We start from the raw sequence: 16,196 nt of genomic DNA, 5'->3' as shown, positions 1-16,196 counted from the left end.
CAGATAGATTCAGAGAAAAAGTCTGGGCAGAAACTGTTGAAAATGTCAAGACAGGAATGAAAACAACTATTGATGTATAAAATATCTCAAAGTAGTAATAGAATGGTTATTAATTCTTGTAAATTGCATTCTATAAATCTATAAATATACTAAGGTCAAATGTAGGAAAAAAGTAAATGTATGGTGCATGTGGTTCTGTAGAGGAGAGTATTTTAGAAAATTTAACAATAGAAGAAAAGTACCTTAAGAATAAATCAGTAGCTAAATTGTCAAAATCACATTACCAGAAGATTATAATCTATCAGTTCAACTTTTCCGGCTGTTAGTTTTCTTATGACTTAATGACTAATTTCTTCTTTAAAGAATGGCTTTGAACAAATGGGAAGAAAAACCTTTTCCATAACAGCATGTAAACAAAGTCTATGATTTAATAACAAGGTAAAATTCCTGAAATATATGTCTGCCAGTTTTACTTTTTAAAAAATTCAGCAGTTTTAATAAGTGAACCATTCAGGATTCTGCATATTCTTTAAGTGTATTATATCTATAAAAAAATTCATACAGGCAATTCTGCCATCATACAATTAAGTTATATTAAAACATTTAATTTCTAAGTCAGTATATAAAACTTAGAATATTACTTCATAGAAACAATAAAACAAGAAAATGAACAAAGTAATAAAGGTTTCCTGATTTTAAGCCCTCACAAGAGAAATCTTTAGAATGTATTAAAAAATAGGAGCTAATGTTATTTCAAAACAATTATGAGATATTATTTTGAAAACAGATCATCTTGCTATAAGCAGATATATTAAGAGAAAGGGAAATAATTGAACTTCACAAAAAAGTTTTCTAAAAAATCTGGGTCATGTAAATTATACTCTGGAAGACTTCTATAAATTTTAAAATAGTGTGGAAATTTATTAATATGTGTTTAATGTTTACCATAGTTGCAATGTTAGCTTTAGTCAGGCTAACTAGTGATGGTACTGCTGCATTTGTTAAGTATTGTACTTTGTAGGATACAACTTTGATGAACCTCAAGGAAATTAGGCTTACTGAAAAAAGCCAATAACAAATACATCCTGTATGACTCCATTTATATAACATTCATTAAATAACAACAAAACAGGTAACAGCCCTGGCTGATGTGGCTCAGTGGATTAAGCACCAGCCTGCAAAACAAAGAGTCACTGGTTCAATTCCTAGTCAGGGCACATGCCCAGGTTGTGGGCCAGGACCCCAGTTGGGGGCACACGAGAAGTAACCACACATTGATGTTTCTCTCCTCCCTCCCTTCCCCTCTCTTTGAAAATAAAACAAATAAAATTTTAAAATAGATAACAAGTTATTCACTGCTAGCAGTTAGCAATACAGGGAAGGAGATGTATAGCTATAAAGGGATAGTATGAAGAAAACTTGCAGTAACTGTGATAGTGTTTACATGAAGCTACAATATGTAATAAAACTGCAGAGAACTATACACATACAAACAAATTAGTACATGTATAAATGATGAAGTATGTATGAGGTATGTGGACTGTACCAATATCAGTTTTCTAGTTCTGATATTTTGATATTGTGATATCTTGTTAAGCAAGATATTAACACTGGGTGAGATGGGGTGAAGGGTGCATGGGACCCTCCAGGTATATACTCCTGCAAAGTTTCCTGTGACCTATAGTCACTTCAAATAAAAAGTTGAAAGACTTTAGTGCTCCATAATATATCAATAAAATAAAAAATTCTTTTCAATATAGATTATAAATTATATAATATTACTAATAATCAATACTTGACTAGTTTATAATATTGAAAATGAACTTTGTATATTGGTAACACAATTTCTTATAAAATGAAGCTGAAGATAGAGATGAGTTACATGAGAAACACTTTCTTATTGCCCTCAGTAAAAATATCACTTCTTGGCCCTGGCTGGTGTAGCTCAGTGGATTGAGTGCGGGCCTGCGAACAAGACAATCGCGGTTCGATTCCCAGTCAGGGCACATGCTTGGGTTGCAGGCCAGTTTCTGGCAGGGGTCAGTTCCCTGCAGGGGATGCACCAGAAGCAACCATACATTGATGTTTCCTTCCTCTCACCTTCCCTTCCCCTCTAAAGATAAATAAATAAAATATTTAAAAAAATATCACTTCTTCAAATTTTCAATTTGACACTTAAAATGATTTAAAGAGGGTAAGAGTTATACTATGAAAAACGTGGAATCTCTTATATCGTTCATTTAACAAAATGCGATTAAAAATAAAACATGTTTTTATGTGAGTTAACATGAAGAGCCATTGTTTTGCTTCTTGGTAAACTAACTCTTTCAAAATTGACTTTATAAAGTATCTCCCATTTCAGAATATGGTATTGCAATATGAACTGGTTCCCCAGGGAGATGATGGCATCAAGTAAAACAACTGAGACATTATCAAAATTAAACTAAAAAAGAACAGTGTGTTTTAAACGATATTAATGTAAACCAGTAAGTTAATTTTACCTGATTTCCAACTTTGCCACTTCAGGCAATTCTGCAAATTTTATCTCTTCTACATCTAATTCTTTAAGAGCAGCCAGAATTTTCTGCTGGTCTCTATTGGTAATTCCATTCTAAATATAAACAATTTCAAGGTACAATAAGATAGTCATACTTGAATAATATTCAGAATTACTAAAGAAATTTTATACTTGATTACTTCACATCTTGAAAAAAGGTGCATACTGAAGAAATAACAGTGAAAAACATGATTTGTTTGTAACTGTGACTAAGGAGCTTACATCATTAAAATATTTAAATATGCAGTAACTTTAAATAATTTTTATAATACATAACAGTTGTGATAGATTATAAAAATAGAGGACTAGATTTTCATATATAAACTTTCTGAAAAACCACAGTAATACAAGTTCTCATTCAAAATATCATTTAAATTATCAGTAATTAAGGGAGATCTTCTTCTTTGTGTGTATTCCACCCTTAGTATCAACTAAATTTTCTACCCAAGATTTGGGGAATTAGTATATTTATTTTGATTTTTAGTGATACTAAAGATTTTAAGTTTCCACTATCTTCATGCCAATGTGTTCCCATGTGTCCAGAAAAATCATTACTTTTTAGGTGTCCAATTCATTAAAGTATGTCTCATATTTCCCACAGTATTTTCAAATTGTTCCTTAATAACACCAGATGATAAAATAACAGGTCTTGATCATTGTGAGAACCAAGCAAAAGGTTGCATTTTGGTAAAATATGTTCATAAAATATGTTCACCTCTTATTTCTAAGTAACCTGTTTTGAAAATTTAATTTATATTTAGAAATGAAGCAAAAGTTTTAGTTGAAATGTTATGACCAAATCTAAAGAAGACAAAGACAAATACCATATGATCTCACCTTTAACAGGAATCTAAACAACAAAACAAACAAATAAGCAAAATATGACCAATGAGACTCAAATATGGAACAGACTGACAGGGTCCAGAGAGGAGAGGGGAGAGAATCATAGGGGAAAAGGGGAGGGACTCACATGAATAAGTATAAAGGACACATGGACAATAATTAAGGTGGGGGTGGAAATGGGAGGGAGGTGGGGAGCACTGGGGGGGGCAGGGCAGGGAATATAAAACAGAAAACTTGAATAAGAATTAAATAAAAAAAATAAAGAAGAAAACAACTCTTGAGACCTTAAATGTTCTTAAAAATACTTAGTAATGTAAGAGAAGATTTCAGATATAGTTATGTATAATCATATCTAATCAAGAACCTAGCAAAAGATCATCACTCAGTCTATAGCCCTAGGATTTTCAAAATAGAAAATAAAGGGCTCTACAATTAAAAAAATATGAAAGATAATATCTGTAGTTTTTAAAATAAATACTACCTTTGTAAATTCATCTTTTCTCATGGTCAAAAGATGTCTTAAAGTTATATCCCTTTCCTGTTGAAAAGGAAAAAAAAACAACTTTCAATATAAATAAAATAGTATTAGAGGAAGTAGCCATGTGTACATAGGTTAATCAGTTAGTTACATGCTGCCTTCCTAAACAATTTTCAATGTTCTAGAGGGGATAGGATATACAGATATTGAATTATACTACTGGTACAAAATAATAAATATCATAGTATGTATAATTACCTTAAAAGTATAAACACAGTTAGTATTCCAGATTCAAAGAAAATGATTACAATTTATATTTGCTTACATAAAAAGAAAAACAACTCTATAAAATTGGATAGAAACTGTTTTACAAATATTTAAAATTTCTATTTCTCTCACATTAAACCATCCTTAATATTTAGTTTTACTCAATATATGTCAAATAAGAAGTTTCAAGATTGTAAAATGAAGCCCAATTCTAAATTACTAAAACAAAATGTGCATATTTCAAAGGACAGCCTATTTTAAACAGTGCTTTAATGCTTCAGTATGAGCTAATTGGCTGGTAACTGTCATCTACTCAAATCCCATAATGCATGCCTCAAGTACCAATAATAATGCTTGGCATATGAGTTTAATCTTTACGACAACCCTACACTAGGTATCATTATCCTTATGAAAAACAGTCAGAGATTTAAGTAACATATTTCAGTTAAGCAAGAATCTGATACCAGTTTTGTTTGCTTTAAAATCATGTTTCTTTGAGTATTTTATACAGTAAGATGCACAACTACAAAAACAAACTAATGGCTTAGATGTACAAGCAGGAGTTCTGTGAAGCTAGGTAGTAGGTAGAAAATGCTTAATCAGGCAAAATTCTAATTTAGGTAAATTTCTAGAATAATAAATTTTCAAAATGCATATAAGTCCACATTGTTGAAACACTTATAAGTATGAATTTACAAAATGCTTATAATTATAAATTACAGAGAAAAGTGCATTTGGGATTCTCTCATAAGCATGTTTATAGATATTTAATGTTATGTTAGCCAACAAATATACATATGTAACTCTCTGTAGCTTATACGATATCTTACCTTTAATAAGTCTGTCATATGTTCAAGTCCAAGACCATGTAAAAATACTTCCAGATCTCCAAATGCTGTATATGAACTATATATATTTATAGTAATGTCAATTTCAGAAAAAGACTACAAATGCACAAACAACAACTATGTAGAGAATAAGAATGAGTAAGAATAAATATATCTACATATTTACATACCAAATCTACGTTACATCAGGAATAAGAAGAGTTTCTGGAGTGAAGATGTAAGTAAACATGTGATAGTAAATGGTAATACTAAAATGTAGTTCATTTTTCCTAAGAATGAAAATAGCTGCCCATGTGTATATTCTTTGTGAGATCTTATACATGAAAATCTTTAATTGTAGGAAGCAAGAATTTAATAATAATTTTAAATGTGAAAAGAGAATAATTATGTGGTCTGTACTAAACAGTGTTCAGAGAAAAATATGTATTTTTAATTTTAGTTTATAAAATCAGAAATATGCTAAAAATGTGTTAAAAATGAACACTAATAAAATATAATCTTAGAACCTTTTAGAAATAAATTTTATTATGGATAATTTATTTAAAGTCACAAAATATTTTCATTATTGTTAGTACACATATATAACATTTTTCTAGATTCTAGAGCACAAAGCACTTAATATCCAGACATTTCTAAATGATATTTAAAATTGCTTTAAGTTTAAAATATCATATATTTTAAGTGTCATCACATTTACTAGAGGTACTAAAAATATCAACAATTTCTACTAATTTATAGGTATTTTGTTGAACAAAAAAATGTTGTTACCTAAATATGTGATCTTTTTCTTTATCAGAATCTGTTGCCAGTAGTTTGCAAATAGTCTCTTCTTTAGTTTGCTGCTGAATCTTTCCTTTCAATGGATTTAAACTCAGAGAAAGCAAGCTGAAGATCTGAAAAAAGTTGAACCATTTGAATATAATAAACAATATTATATACTATTGTAAACAATATTATATACATACTATTATATACTATATATATAATATCACTTACACTTATTATACTATATATATAATATCACTTACACTTAAAAGAAAGTAAATGTGATTATTTTATACCTAGAAGGAAAAATTTTCCAAGGCGAGAGGGACAGAACTTTCACAAATTACTACCCTGAGAATAATTTTTGAAAAATCAAATAAATATTGACTTGATTAAAATACTAATCAGAAAAGAAAAAGAAGTATCTATAACTAAATGAGTAAAAATTAAAGAAACACAGTAATTATTAGTATTTTCTACATGATATAAAACAAAACTAAAAATTCCATTTTGGTAACTGACTCAGATTAAGAACTAAGGTTAACTTTAAATACATTGTTAAGAAGGGAAGAAGTAAGAAGCTTCTTACTAAATGTATACAAATCCCAACTCTACACCTCAAAGAAATAAGGAAAAATTCCTTAGTCTTAAAATCTACCTTTTTGGTAAGTCAAGGTTGGGTTACATAATCAGACAAAATACAAAATTAAATCTCACTTTAAGAAACAATTTATAATTCAAAATAATCTTTAATGTTCATAAATTTCTTTGTATTTTTTTTGCCATTCTCATTTACCTCCCTTATACCTCCCACCACCCTGCAATCACCACACTGTTGTCCATGTCCACGAGTTCTTTTTCCTCTTTGTTCAATCTCTCCACCCCCGAACCATTCCTCCCAGAGCTATTAGCCTGGTCTCTGAGTCTGTCTCTATTTTGCTTCTTAGTTCAGTTCGTTTATTGTATTCCACACATAAGTGAAATCATATGGTAATTGTCTTTGACTGACTCATTTCAGTAAGCATAGTATTTTCCAGGTACATCCATGCTGTCAGAAAAGATGAAATTTTCTTCTTTTTTAAGGCCTTCTAGTATTCCATTGTAGAGATGCCTCATAGTTGTTTAATCCACTCATCTACTGATGGACACTGCGGTTGCTTCCATATCTTGGCAATTGTAAGTAATCCTGCAAAGAACATAGGGTGCTTATGTTCTTTCAAATTAGTGTTTTTGATTTCTTTGGATATATTCCCACAAGTGGGATCACTGGGTCAACAGTTTCATTTTTAATTTTTTGAGGTATCCCCATAGTGCTTTCCACAGTGGCCGCAACAATCTGCAGTCCCACCATCAGCACACAATGGTTCCCTTTTCTCCACATCCACGCCAACAGCTGTTCGTTGACTTACTGATGATAGCCATTCTGGCCAGTGTAAGTGATATCTCATCGTGGTTCTAATTTGCATTTCTCAGATGATTAGTGACACTGAGCATCTTTTCATGTCTATTGGGCATTTGCATGTCCTCTTTAGAGAAGTGTCTACTCAGTTCCTTTGCCCATTTTTTAATTGTATTGTTTGTTTGTTTTTGGAGTTGAGTTTTGTCAGTTCTTTATAAATTTTGGATATTAACCCCTTATCAGATGTATTGGTGAGTATGTTCTCCCATTTAGTGGGTTGTTTTTTATTTTGTTGATGATTTTCTTCACTGTGCTAAACTTTTTTAGTTTGAAGTAGTCCCATTTGTTCAATTTTTTTTTCCTAACCTGAGGGGATATATCCAATAAAATATTGCTATGAGAAATGTCCAAGATTTTACTGCCTATTTTTTCTCCTAGAATTATTATGGTTTTGAATCTAACATTTAAGTTTTATGACTTAAGATTTTAAGTTTTAATTAATGATGTTAATTTTTCCTATTCATGAACATGCTAACCTCTTGTATCTTCTTCCACTGTACCTTCTTCAATTTCTTGCTTCAGTGTCTTATAATTTTCTGAGTACAGGCCTTTGCATCCTTGGTTAGATTTATTCCTGTTATTTCATTCTTTTTAAAAAGATTTTATTTAATTTTAGAGAGAGAGGGAGGGAGGGAGAAAGAGGAAAGAGAAACATCAATGTATCATGTCCCCAACTGGGGACATGGACCACAATCCAGGTGTGTGCCCTGACTGGGAACCAAACCAGCAACCATTTGGTTTGCTGGCTGGCACTCAATCCACTGAGCTACACCAGTCAGGGCTATTTTATTTTTTTGAAGCAATTTGAAAGGGTTTGTTTTTTCCATGTTCCATTCTGATCGTTCATTACTGGCATATAAAAATGCAACTGATTACTAGATATCAATTTCATATCCTCCTACTTTACTGAATTCATTGATCAGTTCTAGTAGTTTCTTGGTGGAATCATTAGGGTTCTCTATGTGCAGTAGCATGTAATATGCAAATAAAGATGGTTTTGCTTCATTCTTTCCAATTTGGATGCCTTTTATTTCTTCTTGTCTGATTGCTATGGCTAAGAATTCCACTACTATGTAGATAGAATAAGACGTGAAAGTGGACATCCCAGGCTTATACCTGATCTTAAGGGGAACCCTGTGGTTTCAGCCGGCTGAGTATGATGCTGGCAGTAAGTCTATAACACATTGTCTTTTATGTTTAGTTAAGTTCCCTTTGTTTCCACTTTGATGAGTTTTTATCATAAACAGGTGCTGGATTTTATGAAATGCTTGTTTGCATCTACTGATGTGATCATGTAGTTTTTATCCTCTGTTCATGTGGTATATCACATTTATTGTGTGAATGTTGCACCAACCTTGCATTCCTGGAACAAATTCCACTTGATTGTGGTATATGATCTTTTGATGTATTGCTGTATTTGGACTGCTAATATTTTGTTGAGGACTTTAGCATTTATGTCCATCAGGGAACTTGTCCTGTAATTTCTTTTCTTTGTAGTGTCTCTATCTGGGTTTGGGATTAGGATAATGCTGGCCTCATAAAATGAGTTTTGGCATCATCTTTTATCTTGAATTTTTTGAAATAGTTTAAGAAGGAGAGTTGTTAGTTTTTTTCAGAATATTTAGTAAAATTCACATGTGAAGCCATCTGGACCAGGGCTTTTGTATTCCATGAGTTTTTTTATTACTGCTTCAATTTCACTAGGTGTAATCTGCCTATTCAGATTGTGTGTTTCTTCCTGATTTAGTTTTGGGAGATATATATTTCTAGGAGTTTATCCATTTCATCTAGGTTGTCCAAATTGTTGGCATATAGTTGCTCATATTTTCTTATAATCCTTTGTATTTTTGTGGTATCAGTTGTTATTTTTCCTCTTTCATTTTGATTTATTTATTTGGGTCCCCATTCTTTCTTTCTTGATGAGTCTGGTTAAAGGTTTATCAATCTTGTTTATCTGTTCAAAGAATCAGTTCTTGGATTCACTGACCATTTGTATTATTTTTAGACTCCATTTCTTTTATTTCTGTCCTGACCATCATTGTTTCCTTCCTTCTACTCACTTTCAGTATTGTTGGTTGTTGTTTTTTAAGTTCCTTTAAGTGTAAAGTTAAATTGTTTACTTGAGCTATTTTTGCTTCTTGAAGTAGGTCTGCAATACTATGAATTTCCCTCTTAGGATTGCTCCCCCATGTCCCACAAAGTTTTGGATGTTGCTTTTTCATTTTCATATGTTTCAAAGTATCTTTTGATATATTCCTTAATGTCATTGTTGACCCATTGATTGTTTAATAACATTATTTAGCTCCATGTCTTTCCATGTTTCTTCAGTTTTCTTCTTGTGATTGATTTCTAGTTTCATAACATTGTGGTCAGGGAAGATGCTTGATATGATTTCAATCTACTTAAATTACTGAGATCTGTTTTGTGTCCTATTATGTGGTCTATACTAAAAAATGTTCCATGTGTACCTGAAAAGAATGCATACTATGCTGCTTTGAAGTAAAATGTTCAAATTAAATCCATTTGATCTAGTATGTCCTTTATGAGCACTGTCTCCTTGTTGATTTTGTACCTAGAAGATCTACCCATTGATGTTAATGGTGTATTAAATACCCTACCATGACTGTATTTCTATCAGTCTCTCTTTTTATGTCCACCAATACTTGCTTGACATATTTAGGTGCTCCTATATTGGGTACATAAATGCTTATTATGGTTTTATCCTTTTGTTGGATTATTATTTTTGTATAATTATGTAGTGTCTGTTGTCTCTTACTATAGCATTGGTTTTATTTTTATGTAGGTTTTATTTTTATTTTTTAAATAATACAATTTTGATTATTTTTTATTGTTCAAGTACAGTTGTCTCCATTCCCCCCCCCCCACCAATCCCCCCACCCCAGCCATCTCCACCTTGGTTTTAAAGTCTATTTTGTCAGATATAAGTATGGCTACTCTAGCTTTTTTTTCTTTTCATTTGCATGCTACAGCCTTTCCATTCCTTTACTTTCCTATTCCTTCACTTATATTGAGAAACTGATTCTCAATATATCAGTATTTATTGCCATTTTATTTTTAACTATTTTCCTCTTTTTTTCTTTCTCTTTTTCCTAAAGCAAGCCCTTTAACAAATATTGTGATACTAGTTTGGTGGTAACAAACTCCTTTAGCTTTTTCTTGTCTGGGAAGCTCTTTATTTCTCCTTCAGTTTTAAATAATATCCATAATGGGTAAAGTAGCCTTGGCCCTTACTTTTCATCAACCTGAATATTTCATGCCAATCCCTTCTGGCTTTAAATGTTCCTGTTGAGATATCAGAACAGTCTAACAGAAGCTCCCTTATAGTTACCTGTGTTTCTCTTGCGGCTTTTAAGATTCTCTCCTTGTCTTTAAGTCTGATCATTTTAATTATGATGTGTCTTGTTGTGGGCCTCTTTCAGTTCATATTGTTTGGGAGTTTCTGCATTTCCTGGACTTGTGTGTCTTCTTCCTTCACCAGATCAGGACAGTTTTCAGTCATCATTTCTTCAAATAGATTCTCAATCCCTTGCTCACTCTCTTCTCCTTCTATTCCCATGAAGCAGATGTTATTACACTCCATATTGTCTCAAAAGCTTCTTAAACTACCCCATTTAAAAAATTTTTGTTTTCTTTTTTTTGCTGCTCCGAGTGGGTGTTTTTTTTCTACCTTGTCTTCTAAACTGATGATTCGATCTTCTACTCCATGTCACCTATTGTTTATTCCATCCAGTGTATTATTTATTTCAGATATTGTATTCTTTATTTCTACCTGGTCCTTTTTCTATCATTTCTATGTCTCATTTCATGCTGTTGAGCAAGTATCCTTATAATCATTACTCTAAACTCTATAGCTGATAAATTGTTTGCCTCCATTTCATTTAGTTCTTGTGGAGAATTCCCTTGTTTTTTTCATTCGGGGCCTGTTTCTTTGTCTTCTCATTTTGGCTGTCACTTGTGTTTGTTTCTAAGAATTAGGTAGATCTACAAAGACTCTGGTGAAGCCCTATGTCAGACATTGCCTTTGGCCCTTGGCAACCTGTTCGGAGCTATCAGTGATTCACAGCTTCTGGGTATGAACAGACAGAACCAAGCTGCATACTAAGGATGGCTTTTACAGAGCATTAGCCTGAGGGAGGTCTGCTAAAGTCTTAGTATTCCCAGAGATCCACCTTTGGGTGGATCTGTTAGGCTTAATCACTAAAACAGCCTCCATATGTACTCATCAGCAGGCCAGTTAAGCTCCACAGGGTGAGGCCACTGCTTCCCCCAAGCTGATGCTGCAAGGAGGGGAGTGCTCTGCCCAAGAAAGATGTCTTCTGCAGTAATAGGGAAAGGCTCAGCACAGGGTTCATGGTGACTGACCCTTCAGCTGTCTTCCCAGAACCACCAACCTCAGACGCTCCTCAGTTGTCTCTAGTCCACTTTGCCCTCCCTCTGCTAGAGCCCAGTGTAAGTGGCTGCAAAGGAAATCTTGTACATTGGCCTTTTAAGAGTCTTTCTATGTCTCTAGCCATCTCTCCGTTGTGGACAGAAATCTCACTGCTTTTCACAGCCAAATGTTATTGGGGTTTCTTTTCTGGTTCTGGTGCTCTAGGCTAGGGAGACTACCTTCAGGTTTTTACCCCCACACTTCTCAGGGGAACACCCCAGGCTGATGAAATATACCCCCAGAACTTCAGCTGCTACCCATGGGATCCCAGCCAGCCCTACTGTGCCTCCACACTTCCTACCAGTCTCATTGTGATGGTGTGGTTTCTTCCGTAAGACCTTGGTTGTAAGGCATCTCTTCAGCTAGTATTCAGTTGATTATTCAGGATGATTTTTCTATAATTTAGTTGTAATTCCAGTTTGGTCCTGGGAAGAGGTTAGTGCAGCTTCCACCTATGCTGCTGCCATCTTGGATCTCTTATAAATTTCTTTAATATGTGAAATTCAAGGTCATGTACCCTAAATTTAATAATGCAGTAAACTAATTTAAAAGTCTTTAAGTGTTCAAAGCTTAGGGAAAAAATAATTTTTTTTCTTGAAGTTTCCCAGGGATTTAATGATCAGCATTTACTCCAGACAAATTTTGGAAATATAGATTTGAGGTATAAAATGCTAAGTATAATGATCAGATAGGTATAATGTATCAGTAAGCTATTTTCCATGCATTAAACGTGACAAGGTCTGATTATTATGATAGAATCTTTGAAAAGCCGCATGCTTTCAAATTGGAAATTCAGTTTTAGAAGTTCTTGAATGATATAACTTTTACAGTTGTACTGTATTTGATCCTTGCTTAGAAATACTACAAAACTTTGGCCAAAAGTTTTAATATTCAGAACAAAAGTTTATATCAAGAAGGTAATTTAATGTATGGGAATATTTACTATTGACTTTATTATCTGAATGACAATACATCACACACCCAATTATAACTTTATTATATCTATACCTTGTCATAATTTAGGGGTAAATGTAGTTTAAAGGATTTAATTTTTAAATTGTCTAATATGTATTAGTTAAAAGTTAAAAAGAATATTTTAATTACATGTTCAAATTTTGAAAATTTTGTTTGCTATCTCAAAACACTAATTAAATTTTCAAAATCCAGACTAGCTTGAAATGTTTAAATAAGCTATTACAATTTTATTTCTAGGACCAGAATATGACTTATTATCCCTTCAAAGAGCTTTTAAATTGCCACATTATAAACACCCCTTATTTAGTAGAAGGTGAATATTCTAGCAAAATAAAGTTTTCCTTACCTAACTAAAAAAAAATGCACATTTAAATACTTAGTAATAGTCAGATACACTATTATTATAGTAGTGAATCTACAAAACACACATATAAGGACTTCTGGCCAAGATGGAGGTGTATGTAGGTAGACACATTTTGCCTCCTCCCAAAACCAAAAGAAGGACAACAACAAATTTAAAAACAAAAAATAATCAGAACTGCCAGAAAATGGAACTGTACGGAAGTCTGAAAACCAAGGAGTTAAAGAAGAAACATTCATTCAGATTGGTAGGAGGTGTGAAGATAGGCAGCTGGGGCAGAGAGGCCACCTGGCAAGGTGGCAGCTGGAGGACCCAGCAGGTGAGCAGGTGGTGGCTGGCAGACTGGGTGGTCCAACATTTGCGGATAAACAGAGAGGAACAAGTGGGGAGCAAGACAGACCCCACAACTCAGGGTTCCAGTGCGGAAAAAGAAAGCTTCAAAACCTCTGGTTGTAAAAATCTGTGGGGGTTGCAGGGGTGGGAAAAACTCCCAGTCTCATAGGAGAGTTCACTGGAGAGACCCACAGCATCTCAGAATGTACACCCACCCACCCACCCACCCACCCAGGAATCAGCTCTGGAAAGGCCCAATTCCTTTGTGGGTTATGAGGGAGGTGACTGAAAGCCAAAAGGGACATTGTTCCCTCTCAGACCCCTCCCCCACATATAGTGCCACAATGCAGTGATACTGGCTGCCCCACTCTGGTGAATACCTAAGGTTCTGCCCCTTACAACTTAATAGGCACACCAAGACAAAAAAATATGGTCCCAATGAAAGAACAGATCAAAGCTTCAAAAATAGAACTAAGCAATGAAGAGATAGCCAACCTATCAGACACAGAGCAAAACACTGGTAATCAGGATGCTCACAGCAATGGTTGAGTACGGTCATGAAACAGAGAAAGAAGTGAAGGCTATACAAAGTGAAATAAAGAAAATATACAGGGAACCAACAGTGAAGGGAAGGAAACTGGGACTCAAATCAATGATTTGGAGCAGAAGGAAGAAATATACATTCAACTGGAACAGAATGAAGAAACAAGAATTCAAAAAAATGAGGAGAGGCTTAGGAACCTTCAGAACACCTTGAAACATTCCAACCTCTGAATCACAGGGGTGCCAGAAGTAGAAGAAGAGCAAGACAATGAAAACTTACCTGAAAAAATAATGGAGGAGAATTTTCCCAATTTGGCAATGGAAATAGACTTCCAGGAAGTCCAGGAAGATCAGAGTGTCCCACAGAAGAAGTTGGTTCCAAGGAAGCACACACCAAGGAACATCATAATTATATTACCCAAGATTAAAGATAAGGAGAGAATCTTAAAAACAGTAAGAGAAAAGGAGGTAGTTACCTACAAAGGAGTTCCCTCAAGACTATCAGTTCATTTCTCAAAAGAAACCTTACAGACAAGCAGGAGCTGGAAAGAAGTATTTGAAATCATGAAAGGCAAGGACCTCCATCCAAGATTATTTTATCCAGCAAAGCTATGATTTAGAATGGAAGGGCAGATAAAGTGCTTCCCAGATAAGGTCAAGTCAAATGAGTTCATAATCACCACGTCATCATTATATGAAATGTTAAAGGAAATTATATAAGAAAAAGAACAAGATCAAAACTATGAATATTAAAATGGCAATAAATTCACAACTATCAACAAGGGAACCTAAAAAAACAAAAACTAATAAGACAAACTAAGCTAACAACTAGAAAAGGAACAGATTCACAGAAATGGAGATCACATGGAGGGTTATTAGTGCGGAGGGGCTGGGGTAGATGGGGGAAAAGATACAGGGAATAAGAAGCATAAATGGTCTACAAAATAAACAGGGCTATCAAGAAACAGGTATAAAGGACACATGGAGAAGGACAAAGTTGGGTAGGACCGAGTGTGGGAGGTAGAGATGGCTGTGGTGGCAGGGAGTGGTGGGGGAAAAATGGAGAGAACTGTACTTGAACAGCAATAAAAAAAGATTAAAAACAAGAAGCATAAATGGTAAGTACAAAATAGACAGGGGGAAGTTAAGAATAATATGGGAAATAGAGAAGCCAAAGAACATGTATGTATTACCCATGGATATGAACTAAGGGGTAGACACTGGTGGAAGGAGGGTGCAGGGTAGAGGGGAAAATGAGAGAAAAAATGAAACAACTGTAAGAGGGTAATTAATATATTTTAAAAATGCATATAAAAGCTCTACAAATTACAAGAAAAGATGTCATAGAAAAATTAGTTTATATTAATATATGGAAGAATACCTCAAGATGTTTATTTCTTTTTGCAATCTCGCTCGGTATATTTCCATCTTTTGTTTGTAGCATTTTATCAGCTCCAAGTTCAAGCAACTTCAAAACTACATTTTTATGACCCTGACGTGCTGCCCATGTTAAAGCCTATAAAAATAGGGGAAAAGAATATTGTTTAAAAAGAGGGACTGTATATGAGACAGAGAACTGTATTTGTGGCACACTAAAAAAGTTAACATAGTTAATTAATACAATGATTCAATCTCTTCATTGCACAATTTAATGTAAACATATTTCCAAAGTTGTAATCGCAAAGCAGACTTCCAGTGCTCATTGATTTTATAAAACCAAGTGGTTTACACACTCAAGCTGTATTATATAACAAAATGATTTATCTGCCGCTGAATTGTTTTCCATAAAACAGAATTCTAAGTGTATTCTAGAGCCCAGGCTTTGTTTTGTATTATAGGTTCTATAACAATGGTGAGGATAAAGAAAGTCAGATGATTCCTTTTTTTCACATTTCAGCTGTTACTTTTCTTTATCAAACAGCAATTATATCCTAACCCTTCTTTAAATTTTATTTCTTAAAAAGATCTGTGTGGCCTACTACTAATAACAAGATATCAATGTCTTAGAAATAAAAAGGAACATTGTACAATCGATTCTCACAGTGTAACCATTCTCATCCTGGGTATTAACTTCTGCTCCATGAGCAACAAGGAGAGCAACAACCTGCGAGTGACCATCTCGTGCAGCGTACATGATTGGGGTCATAAGTCTCCTGAAGAGGAGGAAGAAAAGAAATATTTGTGTTAATGCTGTCGTTAACAGTTACTTAAGTTCATGTACCATCAGTATTGTTTTGAAATTAATTTAAAAAAGAAATGAAAGTTTTTAATAAATCAGGTGATTTAAAAATCCAATTTCACAGTAAATAAGAAAATG

The 16,196-nt window shown here is 33.6% G+C and overlaps 1 protein-coding gene across 1 annotated transcript in view; it reads right to left on the bottom strand.

Moving 5' to 3' along the window:
- The window catches only part of ASZ1 (ankyrin repeat, SAM and basic leucine zipper domain containing 1), an 85,853-nt gene that overhangs the window by 20,367 nt on the left and 49,290 nt on the right, over positions 1–16,196 (bottom strand). The window contains exons 5-10 of the mRNA XM_037064220.1: positions 15,921–16,032; positions 15,261–15,395; positions 5,762–5,886; positions 4,976–5,051; positions 3,882–3,938; positions 2,502–2,611 (exon numbers count right to left, since the gene is read on the bottom strand). Coding sequence (XP_036920115.1) covers positions 2,502–2,611; positions 3,882–3,938; positions 4,976–5,051; positions 5,762–5,886; positions 15,261–15,395; positions 15,921–16,032 — 615 coding nt within the window. The remainder of the gene's footprint in view (positions 1–2,501; positions 2,612–3,881; positions 3,939–4,975; positions 5,052–5,761; positions 5,887–15,260; positions 15,396–15,920; positions 16,033–16,196) is intronic.

This window comes from Sturnira hondurensis, unplaced genomic scaffold (assembly GCF_014824575.4).
Source record: "Sturnira hondurensis isolate 20B ecotype Veracruz unplaced genomic scaffold, ASM1482457v3 Scaffold0014953, whole genome shotgun sequence".
NCBI lineage: Eukaryota > Metazoa > Chordata > Mammalia > Chiroptera > Phyllostomidae > Sturnira > Sturnira hondurensis.
This window is presented reverse-complemented; position numbering and strand designations above follow the sequence as displayed.